Raw genomic sequence first — 20102 nt, 5'->3', positions numbered from 1 at the left:
AACAGGGCAGCACCAGGCAAAAGGGGGTAAAAAGCTCTTTATTGGAAGCTCCAGGGTGGGGCAGGGCACTGGCCTCTCACCAGAGGTCCCCACAGTTCAGTTTCCCTACCGCTCAGTGTCAGGCCCCAGCCACACAGTCCAGCTGTGCTCCGATTGGCAGGGTCAGACCTGCAGGTTGACAAAAGGTGCGAAGCCCGCCATATCCTGCAGCAGCACCAGGGCCTGGTGCAGCGGCGGCTCCACGTCGATGTCGACGCCGCGTTTCCGCAAGCGGCTCAGGCTGGACTCGGCCACATGGTGGCAGTGCCGCACTCGCAGCGAGCGCAGCGCCGGGCAATACTCGGCCAAAGTCCTGAGGGAGGAGCGGGGTGAGGCTAGCGGCAAGAGGCCACCACATCCTTAGTGGGGTATGATAGGGGCCCGGGCTCACTCAGCCTCGGACTAGCTCCAGCAAAATCCCGGTCTCCGTCCAGCTCGGGGCAGGGGCATACTTTTTCCGTCCCTGCACAAGGGAGGCTCCTGGATTGGCTTCAAGGGAGGCGGAGACTTCCTGTCTCATTTAAGGGAGGAACCTGCCCCTCAGCTCCGCCTAGGATTGCAAGGTTTCCCCCTCGTTGAAGAAAAGTCAGAAGTCGACTTTCTATGTGAAATCTCCCAATGTGTAAATACTGGTTCAAAAAAGTTTTAAAACTATGGGCTCTCTGGCCTAATGGGGTCCGGAAGGCAATCCTAGAGGTGTTTTCTGTTCAGAATGGGGGTTCCGTGGTTTGCAGGAAGATTCAGAACCCTCAGTCCGTCCTTTTAACAACTACAGCCCACCCCATACCTTCAGAGGCTAAGTGACTGCCTTCCTCCCACCCTACCGCCCCACCAGGCCCAGGCACCTGACACCGTCGCTTCCGACGCGGAGGCAGCCGGTGAGGTCAAGGTGCTGGAGTTCTGGGCAGTTCCGAGCCAACTCCTGAACCGCGGCGTCCCCCACGTTGGCGTTGACGGCCAGCGAGAGGCTGCGGAGGCCAGCGCCGCGCCTCTGCGCTAGGTACACGATGGCCTCGTCCTTGAGCTGGCGGCAGGCGGTGAGGTCCAGCTCCTCCAGGGCCGGGCAGCGGTCGGCGAGGCCGCGCAGCGCCAGCCCGTCCACCCAGTCACAGTGCGCGAGCGACAGGCGCTGCAGGCGTGGGCAGCCCTCGGCCAGCGCCCCAAGCGCCCGGCGACTCAGTTGCCCGCAGCCGGCCAGCGCCACACTCCGCAGCTGCGGGTTCCGCGCCAGCACCGGCACCAGATCCTCGTCTGACAGCCATTCGTGACACGGCGCCAGCGCCAGCTCCTGCAGCCCCTCGGCGTCCCGCAGCAGTCGGGCCAATGCGGCCCGTGGGATCTGTGGACCCACCTGCGGGCGGGGAGGCACCCCAACTCTCAGCCCGTCCCGCACTCCTCAGCCGCCTATGCGCCCCTGAGTTCTTTCCTGGCAGCTGCCTGTTCTCCCAGGAGAGACCCCCACATTCCCTGAGTCGCTACCAGTATTCGCCCTTTGGGAGTACTCCCTGCTGCGTGGATCCCTTCCCGGGCAGCTCCGGTGGCCTAAGAGGGTCAGGAAGGGCATACAGTGGGGCAGGGGGCTGGCCTAGAGGCGGGGCGGAACCCAGGCAGGGGCGGAGCTTCAGCCCCCGGCTCACCTGCGCGGCGTCGAAGCGACGCAGCCCGGCCAGGTGAAGCTGTACCAGTGCCCGGAAGGCCCGGCTAACGCGCTGCAGCCGGAGCAGCTGGCGCAGCGGTACCCGGTTCAGGACGTGAGGGAGCAGCACGTCTTCCCAGGGCAGGTCCAGGAGCCTGAGAGTAAAGGGGCGTTGGCACTGGCGTCCCGGGGCCACTATTACCTGCGAGTCCGCCTCCGTTATGCCCCTACACCCAAGCTCCCAAGAGCGGCCCCCAGCCCCAGCCCCGGCTCGGCTCCCCTCTCTCAGGTTCCTCTTCCCTCTTTCGGCCCCTCCGGTGCTCGGTACCTGACGGCTCCGGGCTCTTGCTCCCCTCCGGACGGCTCCATCGGTGGCTCCTTCGGCTGTCTATTGCGCGTGCGCAGTAAGCTTTCCTCGGTTTGGCCTTGGAGTGGCCGCGCCAAACCCGCCTCCTTGGCCTGTAGAGACAGACCGATTCAATCGAGTGCCGTCTTACCGAGGATCCGATCTGAAAGCTTTTCGGATGGACCTCGAAACGGAGGCGGAACAGACCGGTGGTGTAACATTAGACCTCGCCTTCTCGGCTACAGGGTTTCAGGCCCGAAGCTGCAGAATGCGGTGGGCATCAGAGACTGACTGGCTTCTGTCGTCCTCTTGGGCCAGTAGCCGCCTCTGAGCGAAGTGGTGACGGGAGGAGGAGCAGGCAAGGCCAAAGGCGGAGGGGGCGGAGCCAGGACTCCTAGGTTACAGACCTCGCCTCTGCCCTCTAGTCGCGTTTAGCGACTTTGAAAAACGGGGAGAAACTATCCAGGCTCTTACTGTCTGCCACGTAGCAGGTGTTCAATAAGTAATTGTTGAAATAATGAATGAATGGACAAGGCTATAATTTTTCTTTCATCAAGTAAACCTGCTCAAACTTCTCATTCCTGGTTAATTGTGAAGAGCTATCCAGCCTCTTCCACTTCGGAACAGTTTGGGCTGCGTTTCCGCCGCGGGAGAGAGACGTAGGGGGCGCGAAGAAGGAATATTATTTCCAGCTGGGTCCCTTTCATTTTCTCCAAAGGTCCAGAGTCCTGAGAAGAATGAGAGCTCAGCCCAGCCCGCCAGGGGTTGTGTTTCTTGGCTGGCCTTCGGTTTAGTTGTAGGGTCTGGGGCTAGGTCCGCCCTGGGGCAGTCACGCCCCAGACCTCTGGACTCAGCTTCTGGGCTGCCTCTCACCGCGTCCCCACGTCTCAGTCCCAGGATCCGCTACGGGAACCCCAGGAGTAGTGCCTTCCCCCATCATCCACGGGATGGGTGTGGGGGAATGTGAAGGATGCGAGGGCCACTGCACCGCTGACGGTCTGGCGCTCCTTCGCTGCAACCGATTCAGTGGTTCATCACAACGAAAACTGCTTCTCAGCTGTCATTTCGTCAGGGCTTCGGGCACCTCTGAAAGGTGGACAGGTCTATGTTATCACTCCATTTTAAAGATAGGGAAACAGAGGCCCTGGAGAGGAAACGCCTTGTCCAGAATCCAGCCAGACGGGAATAGAGAATCCAGACATCTGGTTTTCCCAGAATTCCACGTTCCCCCACCCCGCAAGGCAGCGAGAAGGGAGAAGCTAGCAGCGGGGAAGGACCAGAAGGGGGTCAAGTTAGGTGAGGGCTTGCTACCTCTTCCTCAGCCTGCTTGGAGAGGGGATAGCTGGGAGGACAGACCCCTGCAAAGAAAGAGCCACGTGAGAGCACGCATCACCTCCGGCCGCGCGCCTCGTCCCCCTCCCCTCTTTGTTCGCACCTCTGCGCCTGCGCAGTTCGACAAATCTGGCGCTGTCCCCTTCAGCACCACGCGGAGTCCGCGCCGCCCCTCCCCGCGGTGAGCCCCGCGCGCCCCCGCCTCTCACGTCCTCGCGCCCCCTGACTGCCCTAACAGACCCCTTCTTCCTTCCGAGGTCACCATCTGCCCGCCCTGGCCCTCCCAGGGAAAGTAGTTGCCATAGTAACTCGAGCGGCGCTTTCTTAAAATAGCAGGGCCCCCTTCTACCCTGGCCAAGGGCACAAGGGTTGCCTGTCCCTCACGTATTCCAGTCCTGAGGTCATCCCGTCTAAACTCTTACACCTAGGCAGGCGTGACGACACCTAACTCAGGCAGCAAGGAAGTTCTTCCTGAAGTCTGATTTAACATTCCCCTGCGGCATCCTGGGAGGGTGGTTAGGGTTGGGTCTCCTGGGTCCGAGACTCAAAACCCCTGGCGGGTTCAAGACGGTGTTCCCTAGATCTCCTTTCCATAGGTGATGGTCTCCTGGATTTAGGGGGCGGGTCCAGTCTACACCCATACCGTGTGCTTGGCGCGGCCGCGTGCTCGTGGGGGCGGGAGCGCGTGTGGCATGTAACAGGTCATGTGGCAGCCTCCTAGGGACACGCGTGGGGTCTGGGGTGGGACACGCGTGTGCAGCCGGGCCTTACGTGTGGCTCAAGGGGCGGTGGGCGAGAGAGACGTGGACACAGTGGGGTGGGGCACGTGAGGGTCTGGGGAATAGAACCAAGGGTTTCATGCGTCCTCCTCCTGGTCTGGGGCGGGTCTTAGGTTGGCGGGAGAGCCCAGCAGGGACCTAGCGACAAGGGGGGCTGGCAGCCTCCGGGGCTCCGGGCCCTGGGAGAGGGCGGGGGCTGGGGGGGGATTAGCGTTGCCTGTGCAGTGCGTAGGGGGTAGGGGGAGGGACTGAGAGGCGGGCGGGCCTGGAGCAAGCGGGAGCCGCGCTTCCTTCACAGCTGAGCTGGGCCCAGCCTCTCCTCTGTCTCTCCTCGGTCTCAGCTCTGGGCGAGCAGCGGTGAGTACTGAGGTGGCGTTGAGTTGGGGCTGCACTGGGTATGCGCTGGGACCCCATTGAGCTTCCGGAACCTGCCTGGCAGGGTTGCTGCTCCTGACCTCTGCCCCTCCCCTGCACTGCCACCAAAGGCCCCCTTACCCGGTTATGGTCTCTCCTGGCCCAGACAGGATCCATCATACCCCTGGGGGGAGAGGAAGATGAGGAATATGGTGCAGGTTCCCCTCAAGAGACCCCAGTGACTAGTGGGGGGAGGGGAGGGTGTGTGTCCCTGCTTGAGTGTGTAAGTATACATCTGTATGTGTATGTGACTGTGAGCAGTAGGTCTCTGAGTGTTTGATACACTTGGATCTCTGTGTGCACTGGAGACTAACAGCCTATATATATATATATTTGGGTACCTCTTTGTGTGTTCCTGTTTGATGATGGTGTGTGTGTAAAACAAGCATGTGCCTTTCCATTACACACATATTTGTTATGACTATGAGAGTGCATGAGGGTGTGTCTTTGAGCAGTGTGTGTGTGTCTGTGTCTGTGTGTGCGCCAGAGGGTGTTACCTATGAATGTGTTTAACTGTGTACTGATATAGTTGTCCTTATGTGTATGTGTATGCATGTGTGTGTGTATGTGTGTGCCTGTCTGTACCTGTATGGAGAAAAGGATGTCCCTGACTGGGTGTGGTGGCTCACGCCTGTAATCCCAACACTTTGGGAGGCCGAGACGAGGGAATCCCCTGAGGTCAAGAGTTTGAAACCAGCCTGAACAACATGGTGAAACTCCATCTCTGCCAGAAATACAAAAATTAGTCAGGTGTGGTGGTGGGTACCTGTAATCCCAGCTATTAAGGAGGCCAAGGCAGGATAATCACTTCAACCTGGGAGGTGGAGGTTACAGTAAGCTAAAATATAGCCATTGTACTCCAGCCTGGGCAGCAGGGGCGAAACTCCACCTCAAAAAAAAAAAAAAAAAAAAAAAAAAAAGAATGTCCCTTTCCCATTCTGTATACATGTATCAGGGTTAGGAGCCTCTGCTCAGGCCTTTCTCCCTACCTCCATGCTGTGTCTCTCAGCCCTTCAGCATCCCTATATAACCCCTGGTCTTCTTCCCTCTCCTTCCAGAAGGCCTGAGTTTCCCTTCCCTGAGCGAGGGGCCTCCATAAGAAAGACTATAGGGGTCACAGGGCTGTATGGTGGTGACAGCTGGCTGACACCCTTGCTCCAGAGGGTGGGGTACCAACTTCCCCCATACCAGCAGTAGCTCCAAAGTACCAGAAAAACTCCAGGCCCACTCAACTTCTGAAGTTGCTTCCTCTCTCCTAGGGTCATGCTCAGGGCCCCAGGCAGAAGGAAAGGAGCCAGGGGCCCACTGGGTGTATAACTCTTTTCTCCTCAGGCCTCTGTGGAAGTAGACCCCAGGTGTGGGATCATTGAGCCCATATTCCCAGGGTGAGCTAGGTCCCTGGTACTCAGAGGTTGCAGCCAACTTTCCCTTCCCTATCTCTGCTGTCCTGTCGATCTAACTACTTGGCAGTTCACCCCATGCTCCCCTTCCTCTCTTACAGGCCTGCCTGAAGAGCATGCAGCCCCCTTACTCCCCGCCTGGCCTCGCCATCCCTGCCCCCCCAGCCTGACCCCCGGCCCCAGCATGGCCCAGGGTGCCATGCGCTTCTGCTCGGAAGGCGACTGTGCCATCTCCCCACCACGATGCCCACGCCGCTGGCTCCCCGAAGGCCCGGTGCCCCAGAGTCCCCCAGCCAGCATGTATGGCAGCACAGGCTCCTTGCTACGGCGAGTGGCAGGTCCAGGTCCTCGAGGCCGGGAACTGGGACGTGTGACAGCACCCTGTACCCCTCTGCGTGGCCCCCCCTCACCCCATATTGCTCCCTCACCCTGGGCACCCTCATCACCCACTGGGCAGCCCCCACCCGGGGCCCAGAGCTCTGTGGTCATCTTCCGCTTTGTGGAGAAGGCCAGTGTGAGGCCACTGAATGGGCTACCTGCTCCCGGGGGCTTGAGTCGGAGCTGGGATCTGGGTGGGGTTTCTCCTCCCAGGCCCACCCCAGCCCTTGGGCCTGGCTCCAACCGGAAGTTACGGCTGGAAGCATCCACATCAGACCCACTCCCAGCCAGAGGAGGCTCGACCCTACCTGGCAGCCGGAACCTTATACATGGGCCACCAGCCCCACCCCAGGTTGGAGCAGATGGGCTTTACTCTTCTCTCCCCAATGGGCTGGGGGGCCCCCCTGAGCGCCTGGCCACACTCTTCAGAGGACCTGCTGACACTGGATTCCTGAACCAGGTATGCACCTTCCCCTGGGCTCCCCCAGCCCCCAGTGAAGGGCCAAGTTTTGGCCCCCTGTCAGAAACGGACTTGTCTGCTGGTCACTCTGAATCCTTTAATCTGTCCTAAATCTGCCTCTTTCTTGCCCTCTGTTTGTCTCTGTGTTTCTGCACCTCCATCTCTGTCCCTGAATGTTTTAATTTCTGTTTCTGTCCCATATTCTTGCATCCTTGTACGTCTGGCTTTATCTCTGGGTGCCTGTGTTTCCCTCCTTGGCTCAGGGGGATACCTGGTCCTCCCCCCGGGAAGTTTCCTCTCATGCCCAGAGAATCGCTCGAGCCAAATGGGAATTCTTCTATGGCTCCTTGGACCCCCCCAGCTCAGGTAAGGCCTGGGACTGAGGCAAGGAGAACAGGGCAGGGCCTTCCACACAGTGGCAGGGGCTTGGTAGGGAGCACTCCTTCAAACTTCCGCCAATCCTTGGAATTGGCTCTTGAGCCAGCCAGTGCCTCCCCAGGCCTCATTCTTTCCATTTGTGCTGTCATAGGAGGCTGGAGGATAGGGAATGGGTGGGGCACCAGGAGGAAGCTGAAAAATGGAGGGTGGGATGGCAGGATATTGGGGAGCATTCCAGGGAGTAGAAAAGAGGCTCATCAGTCTCAGTGATCCCAGCATTTTAAGAAGCTGAAGCAGGAGGATTACTTGAAGCCAGAAGTCCAAGACCAGCCTGCGAAAACAAAGCAAGACTCTACAAAAAATTTAATTAGCTGGAGGTAGTGGTATGCATCTATAGTCCCAGCTACTGGGGAGGTTGGATGGGACAATCCCTTGAGTCCAGCAGGTCAAGGCTGCAGTAAGTTATGATTGCGCCACTGCACTTCAGCGTGGGTGACACAGTGAGACCCTGTCTCAAAAAAAAAAATTAATAAAAAAAGAAAAGAAAAAGGCTGGCTCCCCTGGCTCCTCAAAGCCATTTGACAAGAACTTGATTTAAAATGAGCTCCACTGGCACCAGGAACAAGCTAAGTTTGTAGCAGGAGGAATGGTGATGAGACAGTGAGAGAACTTGCTGCCAATATGAGGCAGTGGGCAGAGCTCCTAGAACGGGATTAGGACAGGGAGCTGACGTGGCTAACCTCCTGACCTGGATGCCTATGTACATACTACAGGTGCTAAGCCCCCAGAGCAGGCCCTCCCATCTCCACCTGGGGTGGGCTCAGGGCAGGGCTCTGGGGTAGCTGTGGGGCGAGCGGCCAAGTACTCTGAGACAGACCTGGACACGGTGCCCCTGAGGTGCTACCGCGAGACTGACATCGATGAGGTGCTGGCTGAGCGGGAGGAGGCTGACTCAGCCATCGAAAGTCAGCCCAGCTCTGAGGGCCCACCAGGCACTGCCCACCCACCTGCCCCCCGGCCCAGCCCATGCCCTGGCCCTCATCCCAGCCTCGGCAGTGGCAATGAGGATGAGGACGAGGATGAGGCAGGCGGGGAAGAAGATGTGGACGACGAGGTGTTTGAGGCCTCTGAAGGTGCCCGGTGAGTGGGGGAGTGGGAGAGGAAAGTGGCTTACTCCTTCCCACTGGTCCACAGGCAGAGCTGGGGTTAAAGGGCCTGGGATAGAGATGGGGGTGGGGCTGATGGGGCAGCGTGTGTAGCAGGAGATTCTAGACAGAGGCCTGAGATCTGGCAGAACACTGGGGATGTGGGCAGCCAAGAGGCCAGGGGTTCTAGCAGAGCAGGGGGCAGAGCAGAGTGAGAGGCCAGAGGCCACAGTCAAGCCCAGGAACACAAGTGTATCAGTCTGGATCCTGGATCCTGGATCCTGGTGGGAGAGTGGGGAGTGTGGGGACATTCCTTTCCGTCTCACACCCCAGTGTCGCTTGGAGCCTCATCTTCTCCTAAGATGTTGCCAGAAATAGAAATGGGATGGCAGGAGGGAAGCGGATCAGGGAAAAGGAGGAGAAAGGGAGATTAGCAGGGAGGGAGGCAGAGGGGAGGGGACTGGGTGCTGAGGACTGGTAGGGCTGGTGGGCCCCAGGGGGCACTGAATAGCTTAGCCCCCCTACCCTAAAGGCTCTTTTTTATTAGTGGGCTGAAGCCAGTGAAAAGGGGATGATAATCCCTTAGCAGAGACAGTGTGAGAGTTCAGTGAAATCCTGCCCAAGCCCTGTGATCTGGGCCCCTAATCAGAGATTCTCCCTGCCCCTGCAGGCCAGGGAGCCGGATGCCTCTCAAGTCGCCTGTGCCCTTTCTACCTGGGACCAGCCCCTCGGCTGATGGGCCTGACTCTTTCAGTTGTGTGTTTGAAGCCATCCTGGAGTCACACCGGGCCAAAGGCACCTCCTATACCAGCCTCGCCTCGCTGGAGGCCCTGGCCTCACCTGGCCCAACCCAGAGCCCCTTTTTCACCTTTGAGCTGCCTCCCCAACCCCCTGCCCCCCGGCCCGACCCACCAGCTCCTGCTCCACTTGCCCCTGTTGAACCAGATTCTGGTACCAGCTCTGCTGCTGATGGTCCTTGGACACAGAGAGGGGAGGATGAGGAGGCAGAGGCCAGAGCCAAGCTGGCCCCAGGGAGGGAGCCCCCTAGTCCCTGCCACTCAGAGGACAGCCTTGGGCTGGGGGCAGCACCCCTTGGCAGGTAAGTAATTCCTTTTGTCTCTCAGACTTGAGGCCCCCAGGGCTCCAGAAACAGTTGCTGTAAGGGACAGATCCTGAATGTGAAGATTAGTTTATAATATTGACCCCTGAGTAGGGTGGTTAGGGGATGCAGATCTTATTTTCCCATTTGGAGGATGACTGCCATTAGCTGTGAGGGGGAGTCCCTCAGAGCACCCCTCTTGGTCTCAAGTCTGGTGGCTTGAGAAAGCATGATTCAGCACTGAAGGATCCCCGGAGAACACCCTTCTTGCTTTCCTGGAGGACCCTTTCTTCCCTTGACAGAGTTTTTAGCCTGTTCGGAATTCTTATAACCTTACCTCCACCCAGCCTGGAGGCTTCACCAAAGACGCAGCCACCAAGCTCTCCCACTGCCCGTGTTGCCCCTGCCTCCGTGTTGCCTCCCGTGCTGCCCCTGCCCAGTCAGGCATCTCTCGCCCAGCTCCAGGAAGTCCTTTCACAGTCTAACCTTTCTGCTCTCCCCTCTGCCAGCTACCCTCTCAGTCATGGAAGCCATGGCAACAGGAGGGGGTGGCCAGGGAGACAGGGTTGCCTAGCAACCAGGAGTTTCCGGCCTCTGTCTCTGGGGTGACAGGTGGCTTTGCGAGTAGAGCAGCTGGGGTAGGAATGGGAGGAGAGAAAGGCATGAGGGTATGCACCCTGACCCTTTGCCCCCTAACTCCAGAGCCTGCTTCCGTGTGGGTAGAGGGGGAGCACCAAGGAGAGGCTCCTCTTCCTAAAAGGCAGGCGGGGGAAAGCTTTGGGAGCAGTGTCACTGCTGCTCTCAAATCTTTCCCTGGCCCTCCACAGTTCCTCCATGGCAGCCTATCTATTCCATCTTTGTCCATAGTCTCAGAGACAAAGGACTATGTTCTGTGAATGGCCAGGGTGGGGACAGAGAATCTAACTTATAGCAAATGTAGGCCCCTGGGAGCTAAGCAGCCAGAACTCCCACAGTAGCAAGATGCATATGGGTTAGACTTGAGGCAGGACTTCCATAGAGAGTTGGTAATGATGGAGTAGGCTGATGGAGAGAATCTAATCTCCTTCCCTGGAAAAAAGAGGAATGTTTCCCCTATGTCCCTCCACTCCTGCTGTTTTCCATCTTCTGGGCGTGGAGGCAGAAGGAGGGTCTGGATGGCCCCTAAAGACCCTGCCCCAGCCTGAGCTGGTGTTCTACCCCGGCAGTGAACCACCCCTGAACCAGCTGGTGTCTGACTCAGACTCAGAGCTGGACAGCACAGAGCGGCTGGCCCTGGGAAGCACAGACACCTTGTCCAATGGGCAGAAAGCGGACCTGGAGGCTGCACAGCGCCTGGCCAAGAGGCTGTACCGACTAGACGGCTTCAGAAAGGCTGATGTAGCCCGGCACCTGGGCAAGAAGTAAAGCCACAAAGCTGGGACTGGGGATGGGGGCAGAGGGAATGTATCCTGAAGGCAGCTCTGCATCGAATGCCCCAGGTCACTAGGTAATCCCCACCTGACCCCTTGCACTTCCCCCTGAGACCCTATCTGTCTCTCTCTCCTGCCCACAGCAATGATTTCAGCAAACTGGTGGCTGGGGAGTACCTCAAGTTCTTTGTCTTCACGGGCATGACTCTGGACCAAGCTCTCAGGTGGGTATTGACCCCTTGAAGGACAGCCCCCACTCTCCAGGCTTCGTGTTAGGGCCTCAGGAGGCCTCCTCTGAGCCCCTCTGTTTGCCCCAAGCTGCCCTGACATCACTCTTCCCAAGCTGGCTGGGGATGGCCAAGGGCCAGAGCTGCCTGGTAAAGTGACCTTGGGTAGGGGTGATGGGTGAAGGGTCAGGGGGCATACCCTCATCCTCCTTCTCTCCTCCCCTTCCTACCCCAGCTGCTCTACTCACAAAGCCACCTGTCACCCCAGAGACAGGCCAGAAACTCCTAGTACTAGGCAACCTTCTCTTGCCCCTTCCCCAGGGTGTTTCTGAAGGAGCTGGCCTTAATGGGTGAGACCCAGGAACGAGAACGCGTGCTGGCCCACTTCTCCCAGCGATACTTCCAGTGCAATCCTGAAGCCCTGTCCTCAGAGGGTGAGGAATTCCGAGAACAGGGGTGTCCTTAGCTGGCCATAGAGGCAAAATGGGCTGGGCACTGTGTGTGCATATGCACAGGGAATGGATGTACGTGTGTGCAGGCATGTGAACTTGCATCGCGCAGACAGTGCTGGCGTGGCTGCATGGATGTGGAACTATACATGTGGGCAGGCATTTTGCTAGGGTTGAATGTGTTGTGAAGAGACAGGAGTGTGTATACCTGTACAGGCCAGTGCTTGGCTGCAGTGGGGATTCTGTTTGGCTGCGATGGTCTACAGGACTGCGCTGCGGTTCACTTCCTTGTGGTCCAGGCTTAGAGGCAAGGGAGCAGTAGTGGGGCAGCCCTCAGTTCTTGAGGGAGCCAGGGACGGGTCCTGAGAAGAGGAAGAGGTCCTTGCCGAGGGATCTGCTGGAAGAGGAGCTCTTTCTGGGGAGGGTTCACTAACGGGGTTCAGTAGGTAGGAGGGTGTGGTTGCCAGCCAAAGTGGGTGGGCATGAACTGGGAGGTTGAGAGAGATGACTGTGGGAAGGGTCCCGGGGAGGCAGCCAAGGCTAAAAGTCAGCTCTCCTCTAGACGGCGCCCACACGCTGACCTGTGCGCTCATGCTGCTCAACACCGATCTCCACGGCCACGTGAGTTGGGGGGCGCGCGGGCAGGAGCCCGAAAAACCCCTGGTTAGACATGCAGCACCTGGGAGGCCGAGGGCCCTTCAAACTCACAGGTGTCTGTTCCCTCCCTTAGAACATCGGGAAGCGCATGACCTGCGGGGACTTCATCGGGAACTTGGAGGGCCTCAACGATGGCGGCGACTTCCCCAGGGAGCTGCTCAAGGTGGGGGCGGGGCAGGGTAGAAGTTGCTGGAGGGGAAGGATGGAATACCCAGTTGGCGACAGAGTCCGGAGTCGGAGGGAGGGCAGGGCTGTGGCTTGTCGCCCCGGGCTCCTGCCGAGGAAGCCTGGGCTCTAGTGACTCAGCCTGGGGACCGCCCCCTTCCCTGGCCCCACGCGCAGGCTCTCCCGGAACATGCGCACACACGTGCTGTCGCGGCTGGTGTGGTGGGGGAGGGGACCCGGCTCGGGAAAACACGCGAGCAAGCGACACGGCCCCCTGTATTTACCTTCGTCAATTCACCTCCTCCAGTGTGAGCTGAGGTGGAAAGCGGGAGGTGCGGGGGTCCCTGCACGGGCCCGGGATTGGGTGGGGAACACACCACACTGCTCCCCCGCAGTGTGGACAGCCAGAAAGACCCTCCTGGTGTTGCCGCACTGGAGGGACCCGCAGGGAGAGGGGCCTGAGAGGGACTACTTTTCTAAGGTCTGACTTGAGTTAGCGCAAAGATGGTGCTGGAAACTCCTTTGTGGCTCCCTTGTGAGCAGGCCATGCTCCCAGGAACCAGCTCCATGGCTTGCATCCGAGGGCCCAGATACCACAGGGACTGGGCCGATGGGAGGACAAGGGGTGGCTTGTCCTGTGGGTTCCGTCTTCTCCCTGATCCGGTGGTAGTTTATCCAGAGAGGCTTGGACTCACTAGAAGAAACCCCCAGGCTTGGACAAAGGTGAATCTGTGCCACTACATACGTGTAACAGCACAGGTGTGTCCCAGGGCGTGTCTGTGACCCTGGGGTGTTGTGCTACTGAGTTGGGGTGTATCTGAGCGGGAACGTCCATGGTGAGCGGGGTGTGTGCTTGAGTTCAGTTGTATCTGTGTGCCCCGGCATGGTGAATCAAGGGTTTGTGTGGCTTCGTGTTTGTGCTTTAGGGCTTACGATTTAGAGCGTGTGTCTGAGTTGGGGTGTAGGCTGGGTGTTTATGTGTGGTGGGGTGTACATCTTCGAATTGGCCGTGTCTGAGGTATGCCATATGCCTGTGAGTAGGGGGTGTATGTTTGTGAGCTAAAGATTGTAAGTTTTGAAGTGGCCATCTGAATGGGTAGTGTCTCTGAGTTGGGGTGACTATGAACTGGTATGTATGGTTGGTTGGGGTGTATGTCTGAACCGGGGTGTGTTATGTGAGTTAGGATCTATATATGGGGGTATCTGCGGGTGAGCTGGATGAGGCCAGGGCTGTTCCTTGGCTGCCTCCATCCTCCCTCCAGGCGCCTGGTTCAGTGGAAAAGGGCCGCGGGGAGGCAGTCCGACCTCTCCCCTTCTACCACCCCAACCCAGACGAGCCAGAAGGGAGTTCCAGACCCTGCCGGGTCTGCCCAACGTCACAGCCCCAGGCCTAGCGGCGCCCGGCGCTCCCAGCCTCCCTGGAGCTGCCACCCACGCTGGCCTCCCCAGGCTCCTCCCCGTGGCCGCGTGGGGAGGGCCCCGTTCGCGGTCGGGAGCCTCCATTTCATGCGATCCCCTCCCCCAGCCCTCGCCCTCCCCTTCCCGTCGGCGCCCCCCTCCCGCTCTCGCCGAGACGCAGAGCAGACAGCGCCGCCGCCGCCGCCGCGCACTCCGTGCGTCCGTGAAAGCCGGGCCGGCTCGGGCCGGGCCGCGCCGCTCGCGCTGGCTGTCGGGGGAGCGGTCCGCGGGCCGTCCGGGCGGCCCGGGGGCCGAGGGCGGGCGGGGGCATGGCCGGGGGCCTCGGCGCGCCGGCCGGGCCAGCATGATCGGCGTCAACAGCATCCACAGCAGCGCCGGGCGGCTGCGCTCGCGCTCGCTGTGCTCCGTGCGCTACGGGCGCACCCACCGCGGCGCGGAGACCCTGTGCTACGGCTGGCCGCAGCGCTCGCGCAGCCTCAAGCCCGTACTCTACACCGACCTGGTGGTCAGCCGCCTGCAGAACCGCAAGAAGAAAAAGGCGGTGAGGGCGTTGGGGCCGCGGCCCACGCCAGGCTGGGGGCCGACGGAGGGGGCGGCTTGAGGGAGGCACCGAGGGCGGCGCGAACCGAGGGCGAAGCCTGATAGGGAGAGAGGTCATGGGCAGCTAGAGGTGGGCACAGGCTGGGGAGCAGGGAGGGCACGACCCTGAGATCAAGGTGGGCCTTACAAACCTAAGAGCGTTTTCTAGATTGAATATGACTTGGGGCCCACCGATGGGGTTCAGGGCCTTCGAAGGAGGTGTGGTGGTGGCTGAAGGGGGTCCTGAGACAGGGCAGGGAATGAACTGGAAGTCTGGAGGCAAGGATTGCAGGTTGGATCTTGGTGGCCACTTCAGCCTCTGGCCAGACAGTTGGGGAGTAAGGGTTGAGGGTCTGAGCCATGCTGGGTTTCGGCTGGGTGTGTGCTGGAAGGTCTATGTGTTGATTTGCTTTGGTTGTGCTGGGGGCGGTGGGAGGAGGGTTGGAGGCTGTGGGGTACACCCATCCCCGAACGAGTTGTAAACAGGGTGCCCAGGTGGGATGCCTGGTTTGCTTTGTGGCTGAGCATGGCTGTGGGCAGTGAGAGAGTCAGATTGTGGTTTGTTGGGAGGAGTGAAGGGGAGGCTGTGTCCCATCACAGGGAAGGTGCCGACGTCACCGCTGCACCCAGCTCACATGCAGGCAGCATCACACGCCACACACTTAGCCCAACATGCACATGCTGGGGACACACCCACTCACGGACGGGCTGACGGAAGTACCCCCACAGCTGGAGGTGCTGGCGTGGACCCATGTTCCAGGCCATTCTAGGGAAGAGGGATTACCTATGCCACTGCTGGAGCCTATTCTCTTTTCTGACCACTCCAGGACCCCCAAATGTCCTCAGGCCAACTGCACAGAGGGAAAGTGGCTGGTTCACATCGCACAGAGTTTGGGCTGTGCAGGGATTGGAAGCTAAAACTACTGCATTTATTTTATTTATTTTTTTTTAAGATGGGGTTTCATCATGATGGCCAGGCTGGTCTTGAACTCCTGACCTCAGGTGATCCACCCACCTTGGCCTCCCAAAGTGCTAGGATAATAGGTGTGAGCCACTGCGCCCGGCCACTACTGCATTTAGATGAGTGTTCACTCCCTGGTGACAAAGTGTGCGTGTGGGCAGGACACTGGACCACCCTGACATTTGGCTTGATGTGGCTGTCAGGGTTAGGGGGAGGCCTCAGCTTGTCTGGTGGTGGGGGCCATGACAGTGTGTTCTCTGTTTGTGAAGAAAGGTGCTGAGAGGGCTAGTCCCCTATCTTGGGGCCTCAGTTTCCCCATATACTATGTGTGGGCTCATCCTGTGGAAACAGGCCAGAGTGCATGGTTCGGGGAACGGGAAATTCTTGGGCTGCTTTTCCCCATTCCCTCCAGGGCTGTGCTTCTCCTGCCCAGGATCTGAGCAGGACAGCCCCTTAACAACAATAAAGATAATAATAGCAACAACCATTTACTGTGCGTCAGCCTTGTGCCGGGATGCCCTGTGCTAACTGCCTGTGCCCACGTTACTACGTTTGTTCCTCTCCATGGATACTTGCCCAAAGTCATGCAGCTCAGGTGGTGCAGCTGGGCCTGGGTCTCCATTCCGGAGCCTGTGTTCTTGGTCACTATATCTTGCTGCCCTTTCCCCTTCATTCTGGCTCATCTCCCAAGTTAGAGGGAAAGGCTCTAAGCTCTGACACTGGGGTACTGACCCATATCCCCTGATTTGTTCCCCCCACTCCCCAGGCCTTGTACAGCTCCATCAAGAATGAGAAGCTGCAGTGGGCCATGTGAGTCCCGGGGCTGCGTGGTGGGGCTAGGGTGGGGCATGGGGAAGGGGCTGCCTGGGGAGGCCGAGAGAGCTGTGGGGAGCCCTTGGGGGGCAGAGGAGGGAAGTGAGAGGCCATGAGAGGCAGTGAGGCTGTCTCACTTCCTTCTTTGGAGATGTCTGCCTGGAGTTGGGGTTCTGTATCTTGTCTCTAGCTGGGTTGTTATGACAAGTGGGTTGGGGTGGGAGGAGAGGTGCTGAAACATCAAAGAGGGGGGGTCCCCTGGCAACCATGGTGAGAAAGCAGAGGCCTCTGGAAGCAGGGCCCTGACCAGTAGCACAAGAGGCCCTCTCAGGCCCTAGGGAGCCCAGATGTCATAGAACAAAACAAGTAACCATGCTGTCTGTTCTTGGCAGCCCCCAATAGAAACAGAGAGACTCATAGTAAGTCTTGGAAGAGTCTAGTCTAAGGGAAGAAATTCAGTTGGGCCTTGGGGCCCCCAGTCTGAGGGTAGAGCCCCTGTCTTCATGATGCATAGATCACTCATATTTGCCGGTATCCACTGAGACTCCCTCACTGCCCAGTTAACTGGGAGTTCCCAGTCATTGGAGATCTCCAGGGAGGTGCACCTCAGGATTAGGGTGCCAGGGGGGATTGGGGAAAGCTTCTGGAGGGTTGAGACTGAGGCAGGTCATGAATTTGGGGCAGCATTTGGGAAGAGAAAGGGGGAAGTTGGAATTTGGGATGAGGCAAAGGCGTGGCAGCTGAAATGAGTGTGGGGTGGAGGACCAATGGAAGCAGGCCTGGCTGAGCTGGAGAAAAACAGTGTTGGGGGAGATGCAGTGAAAGCTCCATATGGGAGGCAACAGGGAGCTATCGCAGATTCTTGAGCAAGGGAGTGACAAGATAGAATCTGATTTTGCATCTGACCGAGCCTGTAGAACAGGATATATGGGATTGGGAGGGGGCACTAGGAAGCTACTTCCATCTGCGACCACTTAGCCACAAGCCATGAGCAAAGCCCGGGGCTGGATGTGGTTGAGCCAGCAGAGGCGGCCCCGGGGCTGTCCTGGCGGAGAGGAGTGTGAGGGCCGCAGGTGTGCAGCATGAAGAGTATCGTGCTGGCCTATTCCTGGGAGGTAGGGACAGTGGTGACTCTAGGCTGGGGCGCTCTGAGGGAAGATACATGCTGTCTCGAAGTGCCCTGCTCTGAGGGGGCACAGCTACATGTCGGGGAGGCCTGATCTGAAGCAGGAGATGTGGCAGGACCCTCAGGTTGAGCCCCCCCAAGCCACACACTTTGGGGAAGCTTTCCAGGATGGGCAGAGGCCTGAACTGAAGAGGGGGTCGTGGCTCCACGGCCAGCCCCCTCTGAGGTGATCACACCTGCAGAGACGAGGAGGAGCTGAGACGCTCTCTGTCTGAGTTGGCCGACCCCAACCCCAAGGTCATCAAGCGGATTAGCGCGGGCAGCGGCAGTGGCTCCAGCCCTTTCCTGGATCTGACTCCCGAGCCCGGGGCTGCTGTCTACAAGCACGGGGCCCTGGTGCGAAAGGTGCACGCAGACCCTGACTGCAGGAAGAGTATGTGGCCCAGTAAGGGGCTCTGGGGGATGGATGGGAGTGGGCCTGTTCCAGGGCCCCCTGACCTGTCTTCTCTCCCTGCAGCACCTCGAGGCAAGCGGGGCTGGAAGAGCTTCCACGGGATCCTCAAAGGCATGATCCTCTACCTGCAGAAGGTGTGGGGCCAGACCAGGGGGCCGGGGCTGGGACTGAGTTGGCTAGTGGGTCGAGGTGGTGGTGGGTAGGAATAGGAGGGGCTAGACCAGGCTGCATTTGGGGCCAAGACAAGATGGGCACCCCTGCAGGAGGAGTACAAGCCTGGGAAGGCCCTTTCAGAGGCAGAGCTCAAGAATGCCATCAGCATCCACCATGCCCTGGCCACTCGTGCCAGTGACTACAGCAAGAGGCCCCACGTCTTCTACCTGCGCACAGCCGACTGGCGGGTCTTCCTCTTCCAGGCCCCGTGAGTGCCCTCTTCCTGCTCATCCCGGACCCCTTCCCCCAGCTCCCATCCTGCTCCCCTCCCTGTCCCTGGATTTCTTCATTCCTTCTCAGGCTACACCTGAGCCAGGACTGGCATCCTGGGACAGAAACCCTGGGCCCAGGTCCCAAGGGGCTGTGCTGTCTCCCCAGGAGCCTGGAGCAGATGCAGTCCTGGATCACCCGCATCAACGTGGTGGCCGCTATGTTCTCTGCACCCCCATTCCCAGCTGCTGTGAGCTCCCAAAAGAAGTTCAGCCGCCCTCTCCTACCCAGTGCTGCCACCCGCCTCTCCCAGGTAGCCCCAGCTCGATCCACCTGGTGCCAGTGGGGTTAGGGGATTAGCCTCAGGCCCACTGCACCCAAGGCTGCTGTATATGATCATGGAGATGTTCCTTGCACTAGGATGCTGGCCAAAGGAGTGAGATCCAGCCCCCACTCGGTTCCATTTGCCAGCTGGGAACCCAGACAGAGTGTTTTGTTCGTCCAAAGATGGAAGGGGCATCTTTTAAAAAATCTGCCCGGAGGCACCGTCTAGGGCAGTGACCCTGACCATGCCTCCCCCTGGCCACTAGGAGGAGCAGGTGCGGACCCACGAGGCCAAGCTGAAGGCCATGGCAAGCGAGCTTCGGGAGCATCGGGCCACCCAGCTGGGCAAGAAGGGCCGGGGCAAGGAGGCTGAAGAGCAGCGGCAGAAGGAGGCCTACCTGGAGTTTGAGGTGAGCCTCCCAGCCTGCACCTCTGTCCACACACGCAGGCCATACTAGGGTGAAGGGCATGGACTCTTAAGAGTGGAACGGGCGGCGGTCCTTGGGCAGGTTGCTTAATCTGAGCCTCAGTTTCCTCCTCTGTGTAAAAAGGATAACACTCCACACCCACTGGGGTCTGAGGTGAGGCGTGTGTGCCAAGCGCTCCATTTCTCCAGCTCTAGTAAAGGCTCCAGACACATTCGGTTACAGACGATGGTCCCGAGAGAGGCCAGAGAGGGCACCAGCCTGCAGGGGACCATTTCAGTCCTGGGTGGGACCCTGTCATCTCCTACCCTGCTGGCAGCCCTCCCAGTTCCAGATGGTGGGGTGGGCAGAGGGCGAAGAACAGGCTCTCATGGCCCCTGCCCCTCTGCCTAGAAATCCCGCTACGGCACCTACGCAGCACTGCTTCGGGTCAAGCTGAAGGCAGGCAGCGAGGAGCTGGATGTAGTGGAGGCAGCACTGGCCCAAGCCGGCAGCATGGAGGACGGACTCCCTCCTTCTCACTCCAGTCCCTCCCTGCAGCCCAAACCCTCCAGCCAGCCCCGGGCTCAGCGTCACAGCTCAGAGCCTCGGCCAGGGGCAGGCAGTGGGCGGCGGAAGCCCTGAGATGAGGGTCCGGGTGGGGGGTGCCTGCTGGGCACCTGCAGGATGACATGGCCCTGCCTGAGCCCGGGCCGGCCTCGGGCCACCCACGAGGGCCTCCCGGCCTAGGGCCCAACCGCGCCGGACGCGGTGTCCGGGGCAGGGCAGGGCTGGGGCCTGGGCCTCAGGAGCCTAGGCTAGGGGCGCCTCCGAGAGCCCCTTTTTGTGATAATGTTTTGCACTTTTTCGTACAGGGTGGGCGGGGATGGGAGGGGCTAGTGCCCCTGAACTTTTGATGCTTTTTTTGTGTGTGGGAGAGGCCTGACGCCATTTCTGCTTTCTGCTGAGACCACCCCCACCCTGACACCAGCAGTCCCCTCCATCCTGGGGCCTGGCTTGGACAGAGGCCAGGATTTGGGGCTGAGCTGGTTTCCCCTCCTTCCTCCCCAAGGGCTCACCCTCTCTCTTGCTGAGGTGGAGGAAGGGCGTCCATGCCAAGGCCCCATACCTGGGCCAGGGGCAGCACGGCCTGGCTTTCCCCGCTTCAGTGGGCCCTGCCCTTTGTACAGCCTCCACCCCCATTAAAACTGCTCTGGACTTGCTGGCTGGGCCTCCTCCTTCTCTTCTCACCATGCCTGGTGTGTGGGCAGGGTGGGTAGCTGGTT

General features: G+C 59.5%; 2 protein-coding genes across 5 annotated transcripts; one reads left to right on the top strand and one right to left on the bottom strand.

Annotated features, from left to right (window-relative positions):
• Positions 1–22: 22 nt before the first annotated feature.
• Positions 23–3433, bottom strand: FBXL15 (F-box and leucine rich repeat protein 15). Of its 3 annotated transcripts, none has more exons than XM_039465161.2 (5): positions 2229–3433; positions 2004–2134; positions 1677–1830; positions 885–1390; positions 23–352 (listed from the first exon to the last, which is right to left on the bottom strand). In XM_039465161.2, the coding sequence occupies exons 2-5, from the start codon at positions 2042–2044 to the stop codon at positions 163–165; spliced, it is 891 nt and encodes a 296-aa protein (XP_039321095.1). In that variant the 5' UTR covers positions 2045–2134; positions 2229–3433; the 3' UTR covers positions 23–162. The 3 variants fall into 3 exon arrangements, with proteins under 3 accessions (XP_039321095.1, XP_010331438.1, XP_039321094.1); XM_010333136.3 differs by having other exon boundaries at positions 2004–3107; positions 3333–3431; XM_039465160.2 differs by having other exon boundaries at positions 2004–3433.
• Positions 3434–4019: 586 nt separating this feature from the next.
• PSD (pleckstrin and Sec7 domain containing) lies at positions 4020–20039 on the top strand. Of its 2 annotated transcripts, XM_003922254.4 has the most exons (17): positions 4039–4489; positions 6048–6784; positions 7048–7150; positions 7936–8302; positions 8978–9406; positions 10612–10806; positions 10959–11039; positions 11364–11476; positions 12054–12112; positions 12222–12311; positions 16039–16082; positions 17454–17644; positions 17729–17799; positions 17929–18086; positions 18257–18401; positions 18679–18822; positions 19231–20039. In XM_003922254.4, the coding sequence occupies exons 2-17, from the start codon at positions 6131–6133 to the stop codon at positions 19459–19461; spliced, it is 3075 nt and encodes a 1024-aa protein (XP_003922303.3). In that variant the 5' UTR covers positions 4039–4489; positions 6048–6130; the 3' UTR covers positions 19462–20039. The 2 variants fall into 2 exon arrangements, 1 of the variants encoding a protein (XP_003922303.3); XR_012512929.1 differs by lacking the exons at positions 17454–17644; positions 18679–18822; positions 19231–20039 and having other exon boundaries at positions 4020–4489; positions 18257–18347.
• Positions 20040–20102: the final 63 nt, after the last annotated feature.

This window comes from Saimiri boliviensis, chromosome 12 (assembly GCF_048565385.1).
Source record: "Saimiri boliviensis isolate mSaiBol1 chromosome 12, mSaiBol1.pri, whole genome shotgun sequence".
NCBI lineage: Eukaryota > Metazoa > Chordata > Mammalia > Primates > Cebidae > Saimiri > Saimiri boliviensis.
The sequence above is the reverse complement of the archived record's forward strand: the minus strand, read 5'-3'. Positions and strand labels throughout refer to the sequence as shown.